Here is a 27,461-nt window from a genome sequence, read left to right as displayed (position 1 = left end):
ATGCTGAAGCCTACAGCAGTGTGGCCAGCAGGAGCAGGGAGGTCATTCTGCCCCTGTACACTGCACTGGTTAGGCCACACCTTGAGTCCTGTGTCCAGTTCTGGGCCCCTCAGTTTAGGAAGGAGGTTGACTTGCTGGAACGAGTCCAGAGAAGAGCAACGAAGTTGGTGAGGGGCTTGGAACACAGCCCTGTGAGGAGAGGCTGAGGGAGCTGGGGCTGCTTAGCCTGGAGAGGAGGAGCACCATCGGCCTGCAGCACTGGAACAATAAAGGAACAATACTTGATCACATTGGTCAGCCGTATTGGTTCCCAATCTCCGTCGCCCCATTAACTACTGGCTCAGAAGAATAGTGAAGAGGTGATTGGGAACAGTCAGCATGGCTTTGTCAAGGGCAAGTCCTGCCTGACCAACCTGGTGGCCTTCCCTGAGCAGGTGACAACATCAATAGCTGAGCGGGAGAGCGGCTGCTGTTGTTTGCCTGGGCCTGAGCACAGCCTTCCACACTGCCCCGCACCACATCCTGGTCTCCAGGCTGGTGACACATGGGTGTGAGGGGTGACCACTAGATGGATAAGGAACTGGCTTGATGGCCGCACCCAAAGAGTGGCTGCCAATGGCTCCATGTCCCAGTGGAGGCCAGGGACAAGCAGAGTCCCTCAGGGATCAGTCCTGGGACCAGGCTTGTTCAACATCTCTGTGGGTGCCATGGACAGTGGCATTGAGTGCAGGCCTCAGCAGGTTTGCTGATGACACCAAGCTGTGTGGTGCAGCAGACAGCTGGAGGGAAGGGGAGGCCATCCAGAGGGACCTGGACAGGCTGGAGAGGTGGGCACAAGCCAACCTCATGAGGTTCAACAAGAGCAAGGGGCAGGGTCCTGCAGCTGGGTGGAGGCAATCCCAGGCACAAATACAGGCTGGGCAGTGAGTGGCTGGAAAGCAGCCCTGAGGAGAGAGACTTGGGGGGTGCTGGTGGACAAGAAGCTCACCAGGAGCTCTCAGTGTGCACTTGCAGCCCAGAAAGCCAATCAGATCCTGGGCTGCATCAGGAGAAGTGTGGCCAGCAGGTCGAGGGAGGTGATCCTCCCCCTCTGCTCAGCTCTGGGGAGACCCCACCTGGAGTACTGCCTCCAGTTCTGGAGCCCCTATTGCAAGAGGGGATGTGGAGGTGCTGGAAGGGTGTCCAGAGAAGGGCCACAAGGATGATCAGAGGGCTGGAGCACCTCTCCTGTGAGGACAGGCTGAAGGAGTTGGGGCTGTTCAGTCTGGAGAAGAGAAGGCTCCCAGGTGACCTCATTGTGGCCTTCCAGTATCTGAAGGGGGCCTACAGGAAGGCTGGGGAGGGACTGCTCAGGATCTCAGGGAGTGATAGGACTAGGGGGAATGGAATGAAGCTGGAGGTGGGGAGATTCAGGCTGGAGGGGAGGAGGAAGTTCTTCCCCATGAGAGTGGTGAAGCCCTGGAATGGGTTGTCCAGGGAGGTGGTCGAGGCCCCGTCCCTGGAGGTGTTTAAGCCCAGGCTGGATGAGGCTCTGGCCAGGCTGATCTAGTGTGGGCTGTCCCTGCCCATGGCAGGGGGGTTGGAACTAGATGATCCTTGTGGTCCCTTCCAACCCTGACTGATACTGTGATACTGTGATACTGTGACTCAGGGGTGACCTTATTGCTCTCTACAACTACCTGAAGGGGGGTTGTAAACAGGCAGAGGTTGGTCTCTTCTCCCAGGCAGCCAGCACCAGAACAAGAGGACACAGTCTCAGGCTGCACCAGGGGAAGTTCAGGCTGGAGGTCAGGAGGAAGTTCTACACAGAGAGAGTGATTGCCCATTGGAATGGGCTGCCTGGGGAGGTGGTGGAGTCGCCGTCACTGGAGGTGTTCAGGAGGAGACTTGACAGGGTGCTTGGTGCCATGGGTTAGTTGATTAGGTGGTGTTGGATGATAGGTTGGACACGATGATCTTGAAGGTCTCTTCCAACCTGGTTTATTCTATTCTATTCTATTCTATTCTATTCTATTCTATTCTATTCTATTCTATTCTATTCTATTCTATTCTACTCTACTCTATTCTATTCTATTCTACTCTATTCTATTCTATTCTAAATGACATTTTGACCTGCCCCAGTCAGGAGGAACTGAGAGAGAAGCTGTGCTGGGTAGGATCCCACAGGCAATTTTCCTGCAACAGCCATGCCTCAGGGATCAGCCTCGGGGTGTTCACAGGCTGTGTGGCTGAGGCTGATGCACAGACAAGATTTTGCCAAGATTCTGCAAAACAATCCCTGCAGATTCCTAGGAGATCCAAAGTTCAAGTTCTCCCTGGCTTAAGCTAGAAAGTAGGAAATGACAGGGATAATGGAGATCCTTCACTGTGGGCAGAAGCTGTTGCTGGGCTCAGAGTGCTTTAGGTTGGCCCTTTAAAGGTCGTCCACTCCAGCCCCCATGCAGTCAGCAACAGAACAGCTTGCTCAGAGTCCCACCCAACCTCACCTGCAATGGTCCCAGGAATGGGGCAGCTCCCACCTCTCTGTGCAACCTGGGACAGTGTTTCACTGCCCTCAGCATGAAAACTTTCTCCCTGCTCTGCAGTCTGAATCTCCCTCTTTTAGCTTAAACCATCCTCCCTTATCCTGTCACAACAGGCCCTGCTCAAAAGTCTGTCCCCAGCTTTTTGCTTGGCCCTTGAAGCCCTGAAAGGCTACCAGGAGCTCTCATGGAGCCCTCTGCTCTCCAGGCTGCCCAAGCCCAACTCTCCCAGCCTGGCCTCACAGCAGAAGCTTCCAGCCCTGCCAGCACTGCTGTGGCTTCCTCTGGCCCTGCTCCACCAGGTCCCTGTCTGTGCTGTGCTGAGCACTCCAGAGCTGCCCCAGCACTGCAGGGGGAGGTCACAGCAGAGCACAACAGAGGGGCAGAATCCCCTCCCTGCCCCTGCTGCCCACACTGCTGGGGATCAGCCCAGGACAGGCTGGGGCTGAGCCCAGGACAGGCTGGGGCTGGTCTGGCAGTGCTCGGTACTGGATCATCTCCAGCTTGGCACCAGCTGGTATCTCCAAGTCCTTCTCCTCAGGGCTGCTCTCCAGCCCTTCATCCCCAGCATGGATTGATACTGGGGGCTGTTTTGACCCAGGTGCTGGGCCTTGCATTTGGCCCTGTTGAACATGATGAGAAGATCACAGAATCACAGAACATTAAGGTTTGGAAGGGACCTGTGGTGACCATTCTTCCATGTGCTTAGAGAAGACCACCAAAATGAGCTGCTCCAACACCTTTCCAGGGATGGAGGTGAGGCTGACTGCTCTGTAGTCTCCTGAGTCAAAGGATGGTCCCAGCATATTATGCCTGAGCACCCAGAAGCAGGCTGGTCCTCTCAGGAACAGTCACACTCAGAGCCTGGAGGCTTGTCTGCTGTTGGAACCCCATGAGGGTGCACACACCCTCGCATTTCTCAGTGGACCAGCAAAGGGTGACTTGTAGGCTGATGTTTTCAGCTGGGACACAACTATGAAGGGCAATCAGCATTAGTGTGGAGCCCAAAGCTGCAGAAGCACATCACAGTCCTGGGTGAGTGTGTGATCAAAGAGGGGATGAAAATGTGATGTCAATGACACCAAAGCAAGGGGGAAAAATAACTTGTAGTCCTCAGTCCTTAGGAAATAGATCTTGGAGTCACTTTATTGAAAGCATCAGCTCAGTGCTGAGCAGAGATCAAAGAAACAGGTGGGATGTTGTGACTTACTTTGAAGGTAACAGCACAAACCAGGAGATCCCATTATGTCACTCGGCGTGGCTCCCATCCACATGGCTTGAAGACTGATTCTTCTCTTAGTCACCTTGTTTTAAATGAGGAGGAGAGTGATGAGGACTGCTGGGGTTACAGGGTGGCTTCTTAATGAGAAGACACTATAAATGCTAGAAGCATGCAGAAATACTGGAGGTGAGCTGCTAGAGAAAGCTGTCAGTTGAGGGGCAGCATGGAAGGGGTGAATGCAGAATGACTATTTCACTGTGTTTCATAACACAAGAGCTACTGGAAAGTCAACAAGATTATCACAGCGAGGATAAAATAATGAACATTTTCCGTGGTGCACTGTCAATGATGTAATACAGGCTGCCAGAGGCTAAAATAGAAGAGGACTCAAATCAGGTCAGAGGAGTTCATCAATTTCTCCCAGGCAACCAGCACCAGAACAAGAGGACACAGTCTCAGGCTGTGCCAGGGGAAGTTTAGGATGGAGGTGAGGAGAAAGTTCTTCACGGAGAGAGTCATTCACCATTGGGATGTGCTGCCCAGGGAGGTGGTGGAGTCCCCATCCCAAGAGGTGTTCAAGAGGGGATAGGATGTGGCACTTGGTGCCATGGTCTAGTCATGAGGTCTGTGGTGACAGTTTGGACTCGATGATCTTCAAGGTCTCTTCCAACCTTAGTGATACTGCGGTACTGGATAACACCACTGGCTCAAAGAGCCCCCAGACTTCTGTGCTCCTGAAAACCAAGGCTACTGCATGGACTGTGGCCCTGGCTCTTATGCTCTTTCCTTCAGCAAGCACTGCTGGAGACCAGGTGGGTCACTGGTCTGGTGGCTGCTCATATGCTGTGGGGCTGAGGCCTTTACTTACCCTCCCACCTGCCAGGTTGCAACTTTCTAGGGATCCTTTCCATAAGCAGTTAGTCTACTTCAGTACAATGAAGCTAAGTTTTCTGGAGGAAGTGATCCTTCCCCTCTGCTCAGCCTTGAGGAGACCTCCTCTGCAGTGCTGTGTCCAGTTCTGAACTCCCCAGCACAAGAGAGAGATGGAGGTACTGGAACAAGCCAACCCCAGGGCCTCGAAGAGAGTGAACGCCTGACACAGGAGTGGAGGCTGGGGGAGCTGGGACTCCTCAGCCTGGGGAAGAGAAAGTTCAGGGGAATCCTCTCACTGTGTAGAAACACCTGATGGGGGAGCACAGAAGAGAGAGGCAGGCTCTCCTCAGCAGTATCCAGTAACAGGACTAGAGGCAGTGGGCAGCAACTCTACTGAACTATATGAAACAACTTCTTCTTTTTGATAGTAACTGAACACTGGGACAGCATTTGGCTAGACAGAAACAGACAGGAATTCACTGCTTCAGGGCCCTCCTAAACCACAGCCCAGGATTTTAGCTTAAAGCATCTGAGGAAGTTAGGAACTGGCTGGAGGGCCGGGCCCAGAGAGTGGTGGTGAATGGTGCCACATCCAGCTGGCAGCCAGCCACTAGTGGTGTCCCCCAGGGATCAGTGCTGGGCTCTGTCCTCTTCAACATATTCATTGATGATCTGGATGAAGGGGGTAGAGTCAGTCATCAGCAAGTTTGCAGATGACACCAAGTTAGGGGCAGATGTTAGTCAGTTAGAGGGCAGAAGGGCTCTGCAGAGGGACCTCGACTGACTGGACAGATGGGCAGAGGCCAATGGGATGGCATTCAACAAGTCCAAGTGCCAGGGGCTGCACTTTGGCTACGGCAATCCCATGCAGAGCTACAGGCTGGGGGCAGAGTGGCTGAGAGCTCCCAAACAGAGAGGGACCTGGGGGGTGCTGATTGACAGCCACCTGAATATGAGCCAGCAGTGTGCCCAGGTGGCCAGGAGGGCCAATAGCATCCTGGCCTGCATTAGGAATAGTGTGGCCAGCAGGAGCAGGGAAGTCATTGTGCCCTGTGCTCTGCATTGGTTAGGCCGCACCTTGAGTCCTGTGTCCAGTTCTGGGCCCCTCAGTTTAAGAAGGACATTGAGACACTTGAAGGTGTCCAGAGAAGGGCAACAAGGCTGGTGAGAGGCCTTGAGCACAGCCCTATGAGGAGAGGCTGAGGGAGCTGGGGTTGCTTAGCCTGGAGAAGAGGAGGCTCAGGGGTGACCTCATTGCCCTCTACAACTACCTGAAGGGAGGTTGTAGCCAGGAAGGGGTTGGTCTCTTCTCCTAGGCACCCAGCACCAGAACAAGGGGACACAGTCTCAAGCTGTGCCAGGGGAGGTTTAGACTCGAGGTGAGGAGAAAGTTCTTCACCGAGCGAGTCATTCGGCATTGGAATGGGTTGCCCAGGGAGGTGGTTGAGTCATCGACCCTGGAGGCATTCAAGGGCAGATTGGACGTGGCACTTGGTGCCATGGTCTAGTCATGGGGTCTGTGTTGATAGGTTGGACTCGATGATCCTCGAGGTCCTTTCCAACCTAAGCAATACTGTGATACTGTGATACTGTGAAGTGTTTTGTGTTGTGTTTGGTGTGGGCACACCCTTTCACAGCCAGCTAGGGAAGCAAACCTGCCGTGCACTCCAGCAAGCACCATTAGAGAAGGGCTGCTGGAGCAGAAAGCATGTCTGCAGTTACCATCCCAAGCTGCAAGATCAGCTTTAGAAATGTGATTGCATTAGTTTACAGCAGGTGGGGGCCAAGGCATTTTTACAGCATTTGAACATTAGGTAGGGATGGGAATGGAAACTTAGTCCCTATCTGGAGTGCTTCAGCCAGCAAAGCCACCCAGCATTGTCCACTTTGCCATGTATCATAAAGACAGAGATGTAAAAAAGCAGTTTTTCTAGCAGGTACATCTCGTGGACATCTGTGTCTTATGCTAAAGGCATCCCAAGTGCTGGAACAGGCTCCCAGGGAGGTGGCTGAACCCCCACACCTGGAGGTGTTTCACAGGGGCAGAGATGTGGTGCTGAGGACCATGGCTTAGCCCCAGCCTTGGCAGGGTTAGAGAATGGTTGGACTGGATGATCTTAAAGGTCTTTTTCAACCAAAATGATTCTGTGTTGGGAGAGCTGGGCTTAAACCCCTGCTCCAATCGGAAAAAGATGGACTTCAAAATGTGAGTCCTTCTCAGGCCTTGTGGACAGCCTCCACCCAGCTCAGCTTACGGACACATGAAGCCAGCTGCCCCTGTGCTGGCAGCAGCCTGTGCCAGTCTCTGACCACTCTTGCTGGAACAAATGTTTCCTACTGTCCAGTCTAACCCTGCCCTGCTGCAGCTTGAGGCCATTCCCTCTTGTTCTGTCACTGATTACCTGGGGGAAGAGAGCAGCACTAACTCCACAATGTCAGGAACTTATAGAGAGCAATGAGGACCTCAGCCTCCTCGTTTCCTGCCCTATTAAACTGCCCTTATTTCCACACACAACTTCTCTCACTTCTGTTTTTCGTGTTCTCTCCCCTTCCTGGTGGAGCTGACAGGGTTCAGCAACTCGGCTGCTGGCTGAGCTCACCCCACCGCCCTTCTCCATCCCAAGCATGGTCCTGTTTGCTGTCTGACAGCTCTAAGGCATTTTCCTGGGCTTCCGAATGCCAGCCGGCACCAGAAGGTAACTGCGAAGCAATCCTGGAGAGCTGCGGCGCTTCGCTTTGGAGCAGTGCTGCCCTTGCAGTTCGCGGGACCCGCCGCAGGGAGACAGCTGCGGCACAGGGCCGAGAGCCGGAGCCCGCCGCAGGGAGACGGCTGCGGCACAGGGCCGAGAGCCGGAGCCCGGCGCAGGGACACGGCTGCGGCGCAGGGCTGAGAGCCGGAGCCCGCCGCAGGGACACGGCTGCGGCGCAGGGCTGAGAGCCGGAGCCCGGCGCAGGGACACGGCTGCGGCGCAGGGCTGAGAGCCGGAGCCCGCCGCAGGGACAGGGCTGCGGCGCAGGGCTGAGAGCCGGAGCCCGCCGCAGGGACACGGCTGCGGCGCAGGGCTGAGAGCCGGAGCCCGCCGCAGGGACACGGCTGCGGCGCAGGGCTGAGAGCCGGAGCCCGCCGCAGGGACACGGCTGTGGCGCAGGGCTGAGAGCCGGAGCCCGCCGCAGGGACAGGGCTGCGGCACAGGGCTGAGAGCCGGAGCCCGCCGCAGGGACACGGCTGCGGCGCAGGGCTGAGAGCCGGAGCCCGCCGCAGGGACAGGGCTGCGGCACAGGGCTGAGAGCCGGAGCCCGCCGCAGGGAGACAGCTGCGGCTCAAGGCTGAGAGCCGGAGCCCGCCGCAGGGAGACAGCTGCGGCGCAGGGCTGAGAGCCGGAGCCCGCCGCAGGGACACGGCTGCGGCGCAGGGCTGAGAGCCGGAGCCCGGCGCAGGGACACGGCTGCGGCGCAGGGCTGAGAGCCGGAGCCCGCCGCAGGGACAGGGCTGCGGCACAGGGCTGAGAGCCGGAGCCCGGCGCAGGGACACGGCTGCGGCGCAGGGCTGAGAGCCGGGGCCCGCAGCGGCTGGGGTGTGCGGGGCGGCTGCGGGTCGCCTCCTTCGGCCCAGCAGACCAAGCCCGTGTGCTTGGCTGTCTCATGGGCTGGGGAGTGACCTCGGCCTGGTGCTGAGGTGCTTGTTAGCCAAAGCACTGCCTCCGAGGGAGGGACCTGTGCAGTGCAAGGTGCTGCAGAGATCAGTCCTGCCGCCAAGGTATCTGCACCGTGCGGGAGAACCGGAGTGTCTTCCTGCTTCTGCTGGAGCTTTCCTGGCCGAGGCTAGGAATTTAACTGCATCAGCACCCCTGAATGAGCTTCGTTTTGGGACACCTGGAGCTGAACTCTGGCCTGAAGCTGCTCTCACTAAGTGCCGTACAGGAGCACGCTGCTAACCAGCCCCACACCGGACCCCTGAGCCCCTGCTGTGCTGCCTGCGCAGAGCAGGGCTGGTGACACACAGCTCTGCAGGGGCCTTGCAAAAACCCTGCAGAATGGCAGCGGTACCCCAGAGGAAGCTGGAAGTTCAGAGCAGATAAATAATCAGAGGGAACACAGAGACAGAAGGGCTGAGAATGCTTTAGCAGGAGGTGGTGCTGATTGCTGAGGTGCTGCTGGATATGAGCACTGAGTAAGACAAGGGCCATGAACTTGGCCCTGAGATCTGGAGCGTTACACATGGGCACAAAGGGACCAGATGAAGACTGAAGATGCAATGTTATTCTTGACACTTCCTAATTCTGCAGGTGTGACTGCACCCACCCAAATCTCTCTTTGAGCAGTTTACTGTATGGAAATGTCTTGGCAGTGTCCTGTTTTCCCTCCCGCTGTGGAAGGATTTGCAATTGAAATCTCTGATACTTAGCGATACTCTCTGGTACTCTGCCATTAGGGTCTCTGCCCAGCCACTCAGCCGATCACTGTATCCCCTAGGCATCTCCTCCTCCATCAGCTGGCATAAGCAAGCCCCAGGCAGGAGCAGGAGTCCCTCAGCTTCAGGTGTGTCCTGGCAGGATGCAGTCTTCACACAGCATGGGACCTTGGTGGCTGCCACCAATGGCCCTATGCTAGGGACAGCAGCCCTATGTATCTTCATGCACTGTGGGTGCCTAAAGGTGGTTGAGACGCTACAGGTTATCTTTTGACTGACTAATAGGAGAACAAACTGGTCCTGGAGTGTCTTGTAGCACATTTACCTGCAGATGTGACTTGGAGCATAAGCCCTGTTAGTGCTCTAAGCACAGGTAGCACTGGACACCTGCCTGGCCTTGTGAGAGCAGTCCAGACCCTGCTTGGGAGGCTTCACTCTGGGCTAGGATGTGACCCCATCCTGGACTGGGAGGCTTCACACTGGGCTAGGATGTGACCCCATCCTGGACTGGGAGGCTTCACACTGGGCTAGGATGTGACCCCATCCTGGACTGGGAGGCTTCACTCTGGGCTGGGATGTGACCCCATCCTGGACTGGGAGGCTTCACTCTGGGCTGGGATGTGACCCCATCCCAGGCTGGGAGGCTTCACTCTGGGCTGGGATGTGACCCCATCCTGGACTGGGAGGCTTCACTCTGGGCTAGGATGTGACCCCATCCTGGACTGGGAGGACTCTGGGCTAGGATGGGCAGATTCTTGTAAGCAGTTTTCTGAAGGTCTCGGTTGCTTGGGTGCTTTCCTGGCTTCCCATGAGGTGCCCAGACATCTGTCTGTGGCACAGCTTGGTGCCATGAGGTGGCACCCTGCAGTCTGCAGGACAGTGGTGCCGCTACATTCCCACCACTGCTTCTGGGTGTCCTTCCACTGTGTTGGGCCTCATTCCATGGGGAGGAGAAGGGAAGGGAAGGGAAGGGAAGGGAAGGGAAGGGAAGGGAAGGGAAGGGAAGGGAAGGGAAGGGAAGGGAAGGGAAGGGAAGGGAAGGGAAGGGAAGGGAAGGGAAGGGAAGGGAAGGGAAGGGAAGGGAAGGGAAGGGAAGGGAAGGGAAGGGAAGGGAAGGGAAGGGAAGGGAAGGGAAGGGAAGGGAAGGGAAGGGAAGGGAAGGGAAGGGAAGGATGAGGTGAATATTTGCTGTAGAGTAAGCAGTCAGAGTGGCTGGCAGCAGAAATGCATTAGCTACATGCTGTTCCCAGGGGCTTGGGATATAAATTCTCTGCTAATAGTTTCCATATTTTGCAGGATCATTGAAAGAAGAAAGCAAAAGGGATACAAGTTTCTAGCCAAATGAAGCAAAATAAACTAAATCAGAGGAGTCAGTTATCTGTAGTGTGAGCATTATTTGCTATGAGAACAGCTCAGACACTCGAAGGCAGTCACTGTATGCTCATGAGAGCAGCCTCAGGGGGCTCATTGGAGGGCAGAACAAGTGCCCAGCCACCACTGGGGCTGCCCAACATGGCTGCTACTTGCAGTCATTGGGATGTGAAACACCATTCTGAGGTGAGCTGCTGGGCCAGCACTGAGCAGTTTCAGTGCTTATGTCTGGGCACAAGCCTGGGCCTCCACCTGAGCTGAAAGTCACCAGCCACTCTCCTCTCCACCATGAGGGGACTCTGTACAGAGCACAGGCTTTGGAGGTTTCCTGCAGTCTTCCTAACCCCTTGGCAACCAGGTTTTATTTTGACTTGTTTATTTGTTCCCAGGATTGAAAGCTGTGTCACATGCTGCTTTCTGCTCTGAGTCACCCCAAGCCAGAAGTAACTGCTTTGCTGGTCTTTACTTTCATCTGCTGGGTGAAGGAGAGACAGAAAGCAGCAAGACAGGGAGCTGCTGGCAGAGGGAGAAATGATGTCTGAAAGACTGCCACAGTTCAGGTAACCTTCAGTGCTCAGTGTGGGCATCAGAAAGCTGAAAGCTCTCTGTGGCACAGGTTCAGAGCCACTGAATTTTGCCCATCCACAAGAAGGGTCAGATGGAGGCACCTGGAAACTCCAGGCCTGGCAGCCTGACCTCAGTGCCAGGGAAAGTGATGGAGCAGATCATCTTGGGGGCAATCATTGCACACCATAAGGATGGCCAAGGGATCAAGTCCAGCCAGCATGGGTTTAGGAAGGGCAGATCCTGCCTCTCCAACCTGATCTCCTTCCATGCCCAGGTGACTGCCTGGTGGATGTGGGGCAGGCTGTGGATGTGGTCTGCCTGGGCTCCAGCAAGGCCTTTGACACCATCCCCCACAGCAAACTCCTGGCCAAGCTGTCAGCCCCTGGCTTGGACAGCAGCTCTCTGAGCTGGGTTAGGAACTGGCTGGAGGCTGAGCCCAGAGAGTGGTGGTGAATGGTGCCACAGCCAGCTGGCAGCCAGGCACCAGTGGTGTGCCCCAGGGATCACTGCTGGGCCCCAGCCTGTTCAATATCTTTATTGATGATCTGGATGAGGGCATTGAGTCCATCAGCAGTAAATTTGCAGATGACAGCAAGCTGGGGGCAGGAGTTGATGTGTTAGAGGGTAGGAGAACTCTGCAGAGGGACCTTGACAGGCTGGACAGATGGGCAGAGTCCAACAGGATGGCATTCAACAAGTCCAAGTGCCAGGGGCTGCACATTGGCCACAACAACCCCAGGCAGTGCTACAGGCTGGGGACAGAGTGGCTGAGAGCTGCCAGGCAGAGAGGGACCTGGGGGGTAGTGGTTGACAGCAGCTGAACATGAGCCTGCAGTGTGCCCCAGGGGGCCAAGAAGGCCAAGGGCATCCTGGCCTGCATCAGGAAGAGTGTGGCCAGCAGGAGCAGGGAAGTCATTGTGCCCTGTGCTCAGCACTGGTTAGGCCACACCTTGAGTCCTGTGTCCAGTTCTGGGCCCCTCAGTTTAAGAAGGACATTGAGAGACTTGAAGGTGTCCGGAGCAGGGCAAAGAGGCTGGGGAGAGGTCTGGAGCACAGCCCTGTGAGGAGAGGCTGAGGGAGCTGGGGTTGCTTAGCCTGGAGAAGAGGAGGCTCAGGGGAGACCTCATTGCTCTCTACAACTCCCTGAAGGGAGGTTGTAGCCAGGAAGGGGTTGGTCTCTTCTCCCAGGCACCCAGCACCAGAACAAGAGGCCACAGTCTCAAGCTGTGCCAGGGGAGGTTTAGGCTGGAGGTGAGGAGAAAGTTCTTCACTGAGAGAGTCATTCGTCATTGGGATGTGCTGCCCAGGGAGGTGGTGGAGTCCCCACCCCTGGAGGTGTTCAAGAGGGGATTGGATGTGGCACTTGGTGCCATGGTTTAGTAGTTATGAGGTGCTGGGTGATAGGTTGGACTTGATGATCGTTGAGGTCTCTTCCAACCTTATTGATTCTATTCTATTCTATTCTATTCTATTCTATTCTATTCTATTCTATTCTAATTCTATTCTATTCTTCTATGATTCTATTCCCATGTCCCTCAGTGGAACTGCCTCTTCCTGCCACACGCTGCCCAATGCCACCATCCAGGGTTCCTGCACTGCCTCAGCTGTAAGAACTGACATTAAGCATTAGCCCAGGGTGATCCATGCCCAGATCCAGAGCACTTCTGTATTCTGCAGCAGGCAGAACCTCAGCACCTCCTGCCCCTCTTACCCTGAATGACAGCAACCAGCTGTGCCTGTTGTGTTCAAAATCAGCTGTTGCACACACCCAGAGCTGCCACAGAAGGCACTTCCCATGCAGCTGTGTTGTTAATCATTCTGGATGTTGACAGGTAGCAGAAAATCTGGGGTCCAGAACCTCTGCAGCATGAGAGACTGGTTTCGCTCTCTTATTTTGCACTAAGACTAACCTACTGCCACGGACCAGGCAGAAACCCTTCTGCTGTGCATCAAGCTGTGGCTGAAGCTTCAGTTCAGGCACTCTCAGAGAATTTCTGGCCCTTTTGCAGAGAACTCATGCAGGACAAGCTGCAGGTCCTTTTTGTAAGGTGAGCACCAAGCTGGTCAGGCACAGATCCCAACCTGCTAGGTCTGTGTGCTTTGCCTGCAGGCACAAGTGAGAGGCTGAAGGGTAGGAACATCACCACAATGCTTGCAGCATGTGCTGCTCTTCTATCGCTGAAGAACAGCTTCAGCACTTTCTCCTGGGAGGTTCAACGATGTAAGCAGTGCTCACACCTAGGACCTTACTCCAGGCTAAGGGATACACATGCCTGAGCTGCAGATAGCTTCAGCACGCTGCAGGCAATGCCTACCTCTTCATCACTGCAGGGACTGCAGTGCCCCTGATCTGGGGCTGCAGACCACCGGGATGAAAGAACTGGACTACTGCCCTCTCATTCCAGTGCCTGGACTACCTCTAGTTAGTTATGCACTACAGCAAAGGGAGGGACTGATAAGGGTGGAAAACGGGTAATTTCTTCTCATCTTGTGAGATGTGGACAAGGAGTTCCAACAAGGTTTCTTCCAGAGGCTGATGTTCAAAGAACACCAAGGTGGGTGACTCTGCTTTTGCAAAGGAATTTAGATACTGGAATCAAATCATCAGTAAGACAAGTTCTTTCTATGCATGCCCTGTAAACACCACCCCAAACCCCCACTGTATGTGAAGCCCTCATTCAGCTGCTGTAGCACAGCCAAGCCCTTGGGAACTGCTCTTTCCTGGAAAATGAAGTCAATGCAGCAAGTCAGCTGTTGACTTTGCAAAGGTGCTGCCTCAGATAAGGACTTGCACAAACTCTTCCACAGCTTCTTGACCACTATGTTTTAGAGAGCTGAAGGTTAAGGTTATTTTGGGCTCTTAATGAAGGCAAGATTAATTTTTATTAGCTTGAAGTATCATTTTATTCAAGTGATAAGAAATGTCATAATACATTATGCATCTGCCAGTTATAGTCCATTTTAGTTGGTTCCAGAGACCTAAGCAGTAAATGAGTAAGACAGTTTATCTAAACTTTAAAAACAGCATTCCACACAACCAGTACTGGAGGTGTCAGCAGCAGAGAGTTTCCAGCATTACCTTGTTACGGCTTTCCAGAAAGCCACAGTTAACAAATTAGAAGACATCAAGAGCCATTTTCCAAAGGTTTATTGAAGTAGCGACAGGTTGCTCGTACTGTGCTGGAAAAAGCAGTTTTATTGGATTCAGGTACTTAAAAACAGTATTGCAGCACAAGATATTGCTATGTGTAAACTAGACTCCATTGTAAACGCTAATCCTTCAGGGAGAGTCAGTTTGCAAGATCTAAGACCTATTTCCTAGCATCATCATCTTGCGCTCACGGAACAGCTGCAGAAAGGCACTTGAAAGCTGTTTCTTCCTGTAAGACATGGACCTTGGAAACCTTGCTGGTAAGAATTTCTCCTGCTTGAATAAGGATGCATCTGCACTTCAGCTTTACTCCAAGTCATCATGGTGCTGGGAGGTTTCATTAATCACCTGTTGGAAAAGGACACTTGCAGTAAGTCTTGGCAGCAAGGCTGTTCTTTTTTGCCCCAGAGCCAGATGATCAGTACCACAGAAATGTGGACAAATGGCATCAGCTTCTCACAGGAGAACTCCTAGCTGGTTAATAATGTGCAGAAAGCATTTCAGCTTTCCTGACTTGGGCTGTAAACGGTCTCTTGTCCCACACAAGTACCTCTTTACTACCACGTTTTCCTCCGGTGACGCGAGAGCCCTGAGTACTTGCCAACTCATCTGGATTCAAATCCTCAGCAGGTAGCTGTTGGACACTTCAGCTTTTACCAGCAGATGAGTTTTGAGATCATTTCCTCAGAAGTGTTTGCTACCTATTCATCCATGCAGCTTCACCTGCCAGATGCTGCCCTGCTCAGTACTGCCTACCACATACAGGCTGCACTAAGCAGCAGACAAGCATAGGAGTATTTGAAGGTAACCAGCTAAGAGAAATAAAAATCAAGGTTCCACCAACCTGTCCATCTCTGGTCTCCACAGTCTTAATTAGAAGTGTCCTCTTTGAGTGAGTGTCAACCAGGGGCTGAGACTCAATGTTGGTTTCTGCAGAAGAAAATGTGTTGTTACCAGCAGGCTGGCTGAAGTGCCAGTCTCACAGAGAGGGAAGGTAGCAGATCTAATTTCTGAATCCCACTATATGAAGTCCCCTGCTCTGAGTAAGCTAGTCTCAAATTTCTCCCTGCTCCCCTTAAAGGACCTTCAGCAGGCTTTGAAACCAATCACCAGGGACAGATACTTATAAATGTCTGTGCCCAGGAGCAAAGCAGCTCCTCCCATCCAAGGGTAAGGAACTGCAAACATTGTAGTTATACCAAAGTACAACAGCTGTTACCATGAGGGCAGTGGAACAATGGAACAGGTAGCCCAGGGAGGTGGTTTGGATCTCATCCCTGGAGATATTCAAGGTGAGGCTGGATAGGGCTCTGGGCAACATGATCCAGTGGAGGATGTCCCTGCTGACTGCAGGGGAGTTGGACTGGATCAGCTTTGGAGGCCTCTTCCAGACCATTCTGATTCACACCTATCTGCATTTATACAAGGTGAAATGCTGGGGATCCTTTTGCTAACAATGCAGCAGTTGTCTTCAAGTGAGGCAGCAGAAGCAGCTTACCTCTCAGGTTCAAGGAGGCAAAGGTAGGAATTGGCATGTTAATCCTGAAGGAAGTGAAAAAGACATGGATCGAGTCACACAGAGGTACAGAGTGTCTGCCGGTACTGCTGACTGGGAGGGTGCCTGCATGCCATTCTTACCTGCTCTCTTCACCCTCCAGCAGTTTTCTGTAGGTGGCAATCTCGATGTCCAGAGCCATCTTGACATTCAGCAGGTCCTGGTACTCACGCAGGTGACGAGCCATTTCCTCCTTCATGTTCTGAATCTCGTCCTGCAGGCGGCCAATAGTGTCCTGGTAGTTAGCAGCTTCGACAGCAAAATTCTCCTCCATCTCTCGCATCTGGCGCTCCAGGGATTCGTTCTGGAAAGCAACGGTGAAGTCAGGCACTGCCGCAGTGCGGCCGCTCCTCCCCACCCTCAAACCCCCTCCTTTTCAAAGGGGGCAGTCACATGGGCATTTTCAGGAAGGATGCCCAGGCATGCCCCAAATTTGTCATCTTGTCTTGCCCTGGCACAGCCAAGGCAGGGTGCTCTGCTGCTTGAACTTGGGGGTCCCAGGTATGTGTGCTTCCAGGTGGCAAAGCAATCTCTCACAGTGAGCCCAACACGGGCAGTGCAAGTCAGCATGCAGCAGAGTGGCAGGGCTGCTGCACTCTCAAATCCATCTGACAGGTTCTAGGAACAGCAGATTTGCACCTTCCTTACACTACTCCTCCAGCTTCCCTTATAGCTTCAGCTGTACCTGACAGGCAAGCCACAGGCTCTTCCAGCCAGTGTTATGTGAGCAGTGAGCACTAAAGCAGGAGGATGAGCTCAGTGAGGCTGGATCAGTGTCTCAGCAGTGCTCTGCAGTGCACATAGGCCAGCAGAGCCCACAGCACCCTTCTCAAAGTACCAACCCACACAGGTGATCAGCGGCAGGCACATCCTCGTCAGTGTTAAACCACAGTGCAGTGCTTGCAGCTGCAAAGGGGAGAATGTCCCCCAGCTGCTGCTCGGTACTTACGCTTCCCTTGAGGGCATCGACCTCGCAGGTGAGAGACTGAATCTGTCTGCGGTACTCATTGGCTTCTTGCTTGGCCTGGCGCAGGGCATCGTTGTTCCTGTTAGCAGCTTCAGAGAGATCTGCAAACTGGAAATCCCCAGCCTGGTTAGCACAGCACTTCAGCACAAGTGGTACAGAAGACATTTTTGGACACAGCCTCTGAGGGCAACTGAAGCCACCACAAGCCCTAACACCTGAAACATTTCAATAGATTTCGAACTTTTGTTTCCCCACCCTCTATGTCTTCCAACTTCTCATCACTTTTTCCACCCATTCATTCACTCCTTTCCCCAGTATTTCACCCAACACCTGCTTCCAGGTACAAGCAGAGTAGAGACCCCAGGCATGAAGCCATTACTCTGACTGTTTTTATGGCACAGAAGTGTTTTCAGCTGTACTCTTCCCAGACCAGGAGTTGAGAGAAGAGCCTGTGCCAGCCCAGTGCTGAGGCAGGGGGCACAGTATGCCACAGAAACGCTGCCATGCACAGTTAGTGCCAAGTGCCTGATACATCTGAGCAGACTTTACTCACTTTGGACTTGTACCACTCTTCAGCTTCCTGAAGGTTCTTAGCAGCGACGCTTTCGTACTGCTGGCGAACGTCGCGCAGGGCAGCAGTGAGGTCAGGCTTGGAAACATCCATGTCGATCTGGATGTGCTGTTCCTGCAGCTGGGCCTGCAGCTCTCGGATTTCCTTAGGGAGAAGCGGAGGCTCCGTGTTATTCCACCACCACACACAGCATACGCTCCCACAGTGGGCCAGAACCAGTGGAGAGCTTATTTGCTCACTACAATGGCAGCACCAAATCACAGACCTCGTTGCTCAGCTTACCTCATCATGAAGCTTCTTCAGGAAGACAATCTCCTCTTGCAGGGACTCAACTTTGCGCTCAAGATCAAGACGTGCCAGAGAGGCATTGTCCACGTCCTGCCCAGAGAGAAGAACCATGAGCAGTCTAACCAAACTGACATCAAAAGGTCTTCTACAGCAAGCCCAGGAGCACAAGAATCAGGCTACAGCTGAGCCTTGTGGCAAGACAGTAAAAGGAAAGAAAGAAAATCAAGAGCTGTGGACAATATTTTTGCCACCCCCTATCCTAGCCTCAGAGAGCACTGTATGCATCTCTTACTTTGGGAGCTACACAGCATGTGTAAATTACTTCATCTTTGCCCATGCATAGCTGAGCATGATCAAGAGCACGCAGATCATGGTGGGTGTGAATCCTGCTTGAAGATGAAGAGGATCCTTGGGTCCGAAGCCAGTGATAAACTCTTTTAGCTTCACTACACTGAAAGAGAGCCTTGCAACTTGAAAACTTCCCTTTTAATCCAGTAGCATAAAAAAGGCAGCCCTTGAGCTACGTGCCTGTCACTGGGCTCCATTTCTTGTTCATTTCTTACAGACTCCTTGGTGACCAACCACAAAGTCCCTTGGGTCCAGAGACCACAGCTCGAAAGCACGCTTGTAAAGCTAGTGAGATGTGTAGGAACTGCAAGCATTTCCTTCTCCAAGGGGCCTGACAGACCTGCCTTGAGAAGAGCATGGGTGCCAGTGGAGTTAGTCAGCATTGCCTACACCCTCACAGCAGCTGGCAAGGACTCCCACCTTTTGCTGGACAGAGATAGTCTTAATCAACAGCAGAAGTTCATTTAAGGCATAACAGAAGATAGGCCATGAATGTTATGTGGGAGCAGCTGGAATTAGCTCAGAAACACAACTTTAAACATTGATTAATACATTCTGAAATTTGAAATGTGCAAGACAATTCCTCTGCCAAGGGGACAATTGCTCCTTTCATACCAGTTGCACACAGCTGCAGGCTCACGGGGCATTAACATACCAGGTTTGCTTACTCTAAAAAGCTTACTCTAAAGCTCTTTTGGGTTGCCCAATGCACAAGCGTCCCTCAGCGCCAGCTCTGCTGGCACCTCTGAAATGAGTTTTCTTCACGCTCCTTGAGTCACTCCTACTCTGGGCTAAGGTTCTTGCTCTAGGACTCTTCTGTTTTTTCTCCAGCAGAACACCCCTTCGATGTTATTGCATAACTTCACTATCAGTTCTGGTTTTACATCCACACAGGTTCCTAACAGCTCTGTTGTTCAATTCAGCTAAACTCTCAACTCCTGTGTACTCCTCCCCCCGAAACCACTCCTCCTGGAAGGAAGTTACAAGGCTACAACCCAACATGTTTACACAATCAGACTCCGTAAGAGTTTCCAGTGGGTTATACAGAGATCTGCATCCTGGATACTAGTGTTTTTTTCAGGACAACTGAACAGTTAGAGGAGTTTTAGGAGCTTGTGAGTTGAAAGCATCTTAAATTGAAGACATTCAGAATCTATGGGGTGTATTTTACTTGAGATGTTAGCATTAAGAACCACTGTGCTGTATTTCCTAGGTGTAGGGAGAGCCACATAAATAAGCTACATGTAGCCCAAGCAAACAAAATCTAAGGCATATATACATACAACTGGACATTGACTTCATCCTAGCATCATCTTAATGCCAGTCAGGGAGTTTGCAGGGTTGAGCACCCATTTTTATTCCAGACAAGCCAGGAACAAATCTGCTAGGCTTGTTGTAGGTTCAGGACCTATTCCCTGCTGCTGGCAGAGCTGTAGTAAGTAACTCTCGCCACTTGTGGTTGTTTTGTTCAGTGGAAAGTATTCACTGAACCTTTAGGGTTATTTTATGTAGCAGCCTGTCAGCATATGAGTGAAATCACATCTTTGAGGAGAATTGGATTAAACCCAGAGCATGAGTTGAACAGGCTCTGGAGCAGGCAGCTTTTGACACGATAAAGTTTAACTTCAAATTTGTTCACTTTCTTCTAAAGCACTGAAGTACACAACTGCTGCATCAGGTAAAGAGTAAATCTGGTGATACACCAGAACAGTAACTGAGGTGTTCCAAATCCATGCATGCAGCTTTCCAGTGCAAGAACAGAATGGTTTAATAAACAGCTGTTCATTAGTTTCCAGTGGAAAGCACAACTTGAGTGTTCTGGGGATTTCATTTCACTTGCAGGAGAACAACACTTAGACTGAAGCAGACTTAGTTTTCAAACCCTCTGTGTCAAGCCTTCCCAGTAAGGAGACTTTAACATTGCTCAGCTCAAACACCCCAGCATCTACCAGTTAGGGCCCGAGTGATTTAGTGTAGGGTTTCCACACACAACGGCTTGCAGTTCCTATGCACAACTTACCCCTTTGGCAGGTCAGTGGATGCAGTTCTGTTCTACACGCACAGCTCTGCGGAGGCTGAGCTCCAGAAGAGCTTAATAATGTGTGGGATATGTACAAACTGCACTTAAAAGCTTTCACACTGCTTATCTGGTTCAAAATAGGGACCAATATGCCTCAAACTGCTCCAAATAAATATGAAAGACCATTTAAGACAGCCTTAAGTCAAAGGATCCTTCAGCTGAACTCGGCAATGAACCACAATAGATTCTTCGAAACTTAAATGCCTCTGCATGGAACTTCACACTACACTAAACTGGCCTAAGCACTCAAAAAATCCCCCAACCCAACTGAACAACCCAGAAGCTGAAATTAAGGCAGTATCAATTGGTCCCAGAACACCATCAGACTCCAAATTCCCCGAGTCTAAATGGGAGCAGGAGCCTTGGCTTCCACACTATCCTGAAGGCACCTGCTCTTCTTCAGAGGCTATAAATATATTGTAGGCAAAAGCCTTGCCTGGGAAACTGCTGACAGTAAGTGATGGTTTCCTGAAGGGTGACACCTACTAACATCTATGAAGAGCTCTGAGGCAGTCAGCTTGTGCCCAGCTGTCTGGCGCTAAGGGCAGTCACTTCCAGCCAGGAGGAATGCAAACAATGCTGTTTCACACCAGCAGTTTTAGGACAGAGACCTTGTTTTGAGAAGGAACATTCCTAAATATCTCCTAGTCCAAACAAGGCTTAATCCGGGTTGAAAGCTGGTTTTGCAGAAGTGAAAACCTGACTTTAATGCTTTCTGAACAGTTTGCACAGCTGGTTCTGGCTGCAGGTTTTGGTTTATCTGGATAACACAGCAGAGACACTGTAGCTCATCTGGTTTCCTCTCTTCACAACTTGCTTTATGCAGGACTACATTCTGTGCATTAAGGGGCACCCAGAGGCAGACACGACCACAAAAATTCTCTACTTCTTGCCGGCTGACAACGCCCACATGAACAGCTCCGAAGGCCAACCCGCTGTCCTGCACTGTGCTGCCCAAAGAGCTCCATTCACAAAGAACTCGGTTCCGTGTCAGAATTGGACCCTACCCATCGCAGACGCTTCTCGCTAGCCCACAGCATTACACATTTAGTAAGAATGCAGCCCACTGCACCCTCCCCTCGGACACAAAGGGATCTATTCTCCCAGCTTGCTGTCGCCACGCTTGCCATAATGCCTGGCTCTGCATTCCGCGGTGAATCCCATAGAAACCATTAATTCCTGCAGCCAGCCGAGCAGATGGCCCCTTTCACTCCGGAAAGCGGCTCCGCGCCCCAGCGCTTTTTGTGCGCCAGGCTGGGCTCGGATAAAGCAAGACAATAGTGCGTGTCCCCTCCTCGGATCGCAGCCTCCCCCAAAGCAAGGAGGGTTTGCGTGAGAACCGACGGGATGCCTTTGTGAGAGCGAGCCAACTCCCGCCGCTCCCCGGCCTGCCGCCGGCTCCCCGCGTCCCCAGCCACCGCCCCCAGTCCCGCCAACCTGTCTGAAGGACTGCAGGGTGTTCTCGGCCTCCTCCCGCTGCAGCATCTCCTCCTGCAACCTGAAAGGAGCGAAACAGCCGTGAGCAGGAGCGGGCGCCCCGCCGAGACCCCCGCGGTGCCCAGTCGCACTCGGGATGCTCGGAGGCCGCCTCCAAAGCCCGGATCCGCCCTGCCCTCCACACTCACTTCTCCCTCAGCCGCATGATGTCGTCGGCGAGGTTGTCCCGCTCCACCTCCACGCGCGCCTTGTCGTTGGTGAGCTGGTCCACCTGCCGCCGCAGCTCCCGCATCTCCTCCTCGTAGAGGTCGCCCAGGCGGGACGTGCCCTTGCCCTTGAGCTGCTCCAACTCGGCCAGCAGGATCTTGTTCTGCTGCTCCAGGAAGCGCACTTTGTCGATGTAGTTGGCGAAGCGGTCGTTGAGCTCCTGCAACTCCACCTTCTCGTTGGTGCGGTTCGCCTTGAACTCCGTGTTGATGGCGTCGGCCAGGGAGAAGTCCACGGAGTCGTGGAGCCGCATGGGCGGCATGCTGCTCCGCAGCCGCACCGACGTCGTCTTGGAGGCGTACATGCCGCCGGGCGAGGACGACACGTACCGGGCGGTGCTGGGCCGCAGGGAGCTGCCCAGCGAATAGCGGCTGCTGGAGGTGATGTAGCGGGTGCCGGTGCTGGGGCGGCTGCTGCCGCCGAACATGCGGCGGTACGAGGAGTTCTTGGTGCTGATGCTCATGGCGGTGGCGGGGGCTTTGTAATCCGGGAGCGGAGCAGAGCTACGGGGAGCGCGGCGGGCGAAAAGACGGCAGCGCCCGCCCGGGCCCCATCTTATGGGGCGCCGCCGCCCTCCGCCGGGTCCGCTCCGCCAATCGCCGCCCCGCCCGCCGCATCCGCTCTGCCAGTCACCGCCCCGCCGCCGCCCGCCGCCAATCGCCGCCCCGCCCGCCGCTGCCGCGCCTTGCCCCGCGGGGAGTGGGGGGCCGCTGGCCGCTGCTGCGGACACAAAGGCGGGCGGTGGCGAGGGGCGAGGAGTGGGGCAGCGGCGAGGGGCGGTGCCGTGGGGCGGTACCGTGCCCTTACCCTCCCCGCAGGGTGCGGCCCGGCAGAGCGGCAGCTCGGCAGCGCCCCGGCAGATACCGCTCCGGGAGCGCGGGAGGGCAGCGCCGGCTCGGTGGAAGTAGCGGGGAGGACGCGGTGGGGCGGTGGCCCGGAGATGGGGGCGCTAGGAGCCATGGTGCGGCGAGCCCGAGGACGTCGGGGGTGACGGCGGCGGCAGCACAGCGCTGGGCTGTGCCCTGCCTCTCGGTATGCCCTCGGCGTTAGCTCGGTAGGCGGAGGGCTAGCGGGCTCGCTGTCACCGAGTTACAGAATGACTTCAGCTGGAAGAGACCTTCACGAGCTTCGAACCCCACCATGATCTAGCTCTGCCAGGGCTGGTACAAAACCGTGTCCCTCAGCACCGCATCTCTGTCTCATGTCACAGGACAGGCAACATACACCGAATACCTCTCGGGGGGAGGCTGTAAAATAAGCTCACTCCTAGCTCTCCATGTGTCATGTGTGTGCATATAGGCATCCATTCATCCTCTTGAGAACTTGTTTCTTTTCTTGAAAGAGAGAGCAGGGAAGAGTGATGCAACTCGTCACCAAGGACTGCCAAATGTCCAAAATCAGCAGGAAGAAACCCAACGTGTCTGTCTTTAGCTAGCCCCATGACAGCGACCCGAGTGTGGCAGACAGCACTTACAGGCAGTGTTTGCCCTGCAGCTGGATGAACGTTGACACCAGTGAGGCTCGATCCTGGCCTTACTGTAACAACCATCCCAGCAGTAGTTGTTTTTCGGCAGGGATAGTTCATTCATGCAGTTTCCATGTAAAGATGGGGAAAAGATGTTTCACTGTGAGGCTGACGGAGCACTGGAACAGGCTGCCCAGGGAAGTTCTGGAGTCTCCTGCTCTGGAGATATTCAAGACCTGCCTGGATCTGATCCTGCTCTGGCAGGGGAGTTGGTCCCTTCTAACCCCTAACATTCTGTCATTCTGTGAGACCTGCAGTCAGGATCTTGCTCATGGATGCAATCTTTGACAACTGGGACAGTGGCAGGCTCTAAAAAGGGTTTCTTTCTGCACTGTTGCACCCAACACACTGCTGCCATTAGCTTCAGGAGGCACATGGTCAAAGGCTTGGGAAAGCACCTAGCATGGGGATCATTATTTATTAGACATGATCTGCAGCTACCCTCTGTATGTTAGCATCGAAGGGCAGATGAACCCCCAGTGTTCCAAGAGCAATTTTGCTATCAAAACAGGGCTACCAGTAGTGGAGAAGAATGATGTAGGTAGTGCAGGGCAATAGCAATGGGGACATGTAACAGAGTAAAATTTGGACCGAATAGCAGCAGATTATTTCCACTTTGAATGGAGGAGTCCTTTAGGGGAGATGACTCAATCCCTGCCATTTAGATCACTGAAGACTTGAGTGACCAAAGCAGGACCTGCATTCTGCAAGCCTGCATTGACACAACTAGTAAGGGACATATTTCTGACACACTTACACAGATGCATAAATGGAGGAAGCTCCAAGTTTTTACAAGGCTGTAATAAATTTAATGCACATTTGCCTCCCAAGCCCCAAAGAGGGACAAGAACTGGTCTCTTGACATGTGAAAAGGTCTCCACATTGCTTGTCAGAAGGGAATCTGCCTTGGTGTAGCCACAAGAATTACGGAGAGTGTACTTCTCTGAACTGAAGCTACAGTAATCAGCCCAGTTTTAAGGAAAGGGCATTTTTGGGGGGGGTTCCCCCCCAGAGAATGGGTGTGTTGGTTCACTGCCAAGGATGAAATTGGGAGTCTGACCCCACAAGCATAGCAAAAAAAAATGGATTGTGGTGTAGCTTTCAGTAAGAGGGAAAATGGGTGTGCAGAGGGACAGGGCACAGGCACCTCAAAATGTGTGACACTGAAAATGAAAGAGACCTCCTGACACCTACTCCTTGCACAACTATCTGCTCGTGTGCAAACATCACTGCACAGGCTGGTATTTGCATTTGTTTGGATCTGCCATTTCATCTGAGCAGTCAGAAACTACAGAAAGCCAGTCCAGACACAGGATGTGCTTTCCAGTTGTGGCAGACCTTGGCTGAAGAAATGTGAACCATTCCACTGCGGCAATGCCAGCGAGGAGCAGTGTGAGCAATCTGGCAGTGCAGGCCTAGAGCCTGACATGGTGGTAGGCCATGCTCAGCATAAATGCAGAGCCAGCTAGCAGTGGAGCAAAACAGTGCTGTGCCTGCAGCATGGAACTAAAACAAGACACTGGTAGCTATAAACATGGACAGTTATCTTGGGACAACAGGACATGCATCAACAACCTCGTTGTGTCATTAGTAGTTGGACCAATAATCTGTAACAGTGCAATGTGTGGTCACTCAGAGGGAACCAATGGAGCTGTGCCAACAGAGCACTCCGAGTTTAGATAAGTTGTAGCAGTTGCCTTGCTATGCACTTCTGCCTTTCCTGTCTCTTCATCTTCTACACTTTACAGTGCTATGCTTGCACTATAGTCCTGCTCTACAGGCCTGCACCTCAGGCCTGCACCATAGGCCTGCAGTCCTGGAACAATAAAGGAACAATACTCGATCATATTGGTCAGCCGTATTGATTCCCATCTCCGTCGCCCATATCCCACTGCTCAGATCTATGCATTTTCAGTCATGCCTCTGTCCCCAGAAGGTATCAAATGCTCCCTGAATGTTAAACACCCAGAAAGCTCATCCTGCTATGCAAAAGCAGGCACTTTTGTTGGCAGTGCCACCCCTCAGCTGGAAGCCCTGGCACTCAGAGGCTGTAGCAGCATTCTTTCACACTTGCCCTGCTCCACCAGCACTGAGCAAACTCCAGGCACGAGGGAACTGCTTTCACATGAGGATGTAAAAGACTCCTAATGCCCTCCAGCAGGCTGGGCAGAGACTCTCCTAATGCTCAGCCACAGCAAAGCTTCAGCAAGTGCTGAGAGAGCACTTCCCCTTCAGCCCTGGCCTAACAAGATGCAGACCACTATGGGTTTGAAAACAGCAAGGTTCCCATTTCTGAAGAACGAGTTGTGGCTGAAGATCTTTTGCTGGGGCCAGGCCTGCCCTTTAGGCTGGGGGCCATGCGTGAGGAGGAGCCCCCAGGTGAGGTTGGTGCACCCAGGGAAGAGCTGATTTTCCTGAAGCCAGGGAACACAGCTCCCTGTGTGCTGCCTGGGAGAAGCTGATCTGGGGTTTGGAATAGCACTGGACTGCAGAACATGCAAATGTCCACGCACTGAAGTGAAGTCTCCCCTGGTGAGTAACTGCCTGGAGCAATTACAGTCTTGCAAGAAACAGGCAAATTCTCTCACGAAGCTTATTCTTTCCATGATGCTGCCCACGGTAGCTGCCAGTGTTGCAAAGCACATCTGACTCTGACTAGCAGTGAGTAGCTGCTGGGTGTTTAGGGAAATCACAGGGACTTTGCACTCAGAGCTGCCCAAGGCTCTCTGAAACGTTAGATTTTAACATCAAATGAGCCAAACTGGCAGGGCTCTCAGCACTAGGCAAGTGTCTCGGACAGGACTCATGCCACCAGCTGTATGACTTACAGTGCTAAAAATTGTTATTGTCATGCATGAAGTTCCCCTCCACCATGCTTTCCAGTTGCCAGAATTGGGCATTTTCTGTACCAAATTAGGGACATTCCTGTACTGAATTAATTGCTCATTTTCAAAGCCAGTACAGAGCTCTGCCCCAGGTGTGTCAACACTATCTCTGGTTCTGGCAGTGGAGGGAAAGGGAGTGGAGGGGAGGAGAGAGGAGGAAAGAGGAGGGGAGGAAGAGTTTCCCAGCTTTATAGCAGATAAAGCAGTTTATTTAATCCATCCTTTAACCAGCCAGCTACACAAGAAGAGATGACTCCCTTTGCCTTACCTAGTGATTGCTGGAAGTCAGCAGTATGGTTTGCAGTGACTGGGACACAAAGGACAAAGCTTTCCAAACTGTCAAGAGCTTAGAGAAAATGGAATACACAAAGCCCTCTGTCTTGATTTGCTCGCCCAGCACCACATCACTTGACATTAGCACTGCCTTTGTTTCAGGAAATTTGTATTTTGCCAAAGACCAAGGAACTGTCCAAGGATTATGAGAGGCACCTTATGAGGACCATTTAGCTTAAACATAAGAGAAAAGAGTTTAATTTATAATCAACTTAAGCTTTCAGTAGGATCTACGTAAAATGTTGTGCAACATGCAGGGCTTCTTTCTGGGCTTTGCCACACTGCTCACTTCACTGTCTTGACCTTGCTATCAAGACCAGGGCTCAGTTGCAGTAAGCTCTTGGCACAGGAAGAAATCAACAGCCATACTAGTAATCAGTCTGGGACCACTGTTTTAAGTTTTGAGATTGCAAATCTTGCAAAGATGAGTCATCCATGCACCCACCCATCCACCTGTCCACCTATCCATCCATCCATCCATCCATCCATCCATCCATCCATCCATCCACCCATCTATCCACCCACCCACCTACCCACCTATCCATCCATCCACCCATCCATCCACCCATCCATTCACCCACCCATCCACCCATCCATCCACCCATCCATTCACCCATCCATCCACCCACCCATCCACCCATCCATCCATCCACCCACCTATCCACCTACCCACCTATCCATCCATCCCCCTATCCCTCCCCCCATCCCTCCTGTATCTTGGCAGAAGCCAGAGGCAGTGCTTCCAGCAGTGGTGTCTTGCCAGGGTACACCAGGAAATGATGATGTTCTTTCTGAGGGTGAGGAAGAGGCAGGGTGTAGCAATGGGATCATTAACTGCATGCAGCAATTGTTCCACTCTTCCTTTGAGATGCCCAGACCAAGCAGAAAGCACCAGCTCCTTCAGGGTCAAGTCCTGCGTGGATTTCCCGGTCCAAGTTTGGTGCCAAGCCCTTGGTCCCGACACACCTCCAAGCCAGCAGGCGCTGCATGAGCACGCTGTGCTTAGCTGGCTCCGGACTGAGGGGAGGGGAGGTGCTGCACACTGCCAAGCTGGGCGGATGGAGTGCCAGGGAAGGGCAGCTGGTTTT

At 53.0% G+C, this 27,461-nt stretch overlaps 2 protein-coding genes across 3 annotated transcripts in view; one reads left to right on the top strand and one right to left on the bottom strand.

Annotated features, from left to right (window-relative positions):
• The window catches only part of ST8SIA6 (ST8 alpha-N-acetyl-neuraminide alpha-2,8-sialyltransferase 6), a 92,100-nt gene extending 71,002 nt beyond the window's left edge, over window positions 1-21,098 (top strand). The window contains exon 9 of one of the 2 annotated variants that reach the window (XM_068146398.1): window positions 20,753-21,098. The gene's annotated coding sequence lies outside the window, so the exon portion shown is untranslated. Of the gene's footprint in view, window positions 1-10,324; window positions 10,402-20,752 lie in introns of those variants that run through there. The other variant, XM_068146397.1, reaches the window with a different exon arrangement.
• VIM (vimentin) lies at window positions 14,098-22,171 on the bottom strand. Its single transcript, XM_068146393.1, has 9 exons — window positions 21,552-22,171; window positions 21,364-21,424; window positions 17,493-17,588; window positions 17,193-17,354; window positions 16,622-16,747; window positions 15,756-15,976; window positions 15,616-15,659; window positions 14,962-15,047; window positions 14,098-14,465 (listed from the first exon to the last, which is right to left on the bottom strand). Exons 1-9 carry the CDS (start codon window positions 22,091-22,093, stop codon window positions 14,424-14,426), a joined length of 1,380 nt encoding a protein of 459 aa, XP_068002494.1. The 5' UTR covers window positions 22,094-22,171; the 3' UTR covers window positions 14,098-14,423.
• Window positions 22,172-27,461: the final 5,290 nt, after the last annotated feature.

Source organism: Melanerpes formicivorus, unplaced genomic scaffold, assembly GCF_026170545.1.
Source record: "Melanerpes formicivorus ecotype bairdi unplaced genomic scaffold, bMelFor1.0.p_v2 SCAF_13, whole genome shotgun sequence".
NCBI lineage: Eukaryota > Metazoa > Chordata > Aves > Piciformes > Picidae > Melanerpes > Melanerpes formicivorus.
Note: the sequence above shows the minus strand (reverse complement) of the source record. Positions and strands in the feature narration are given on the sequence as shown.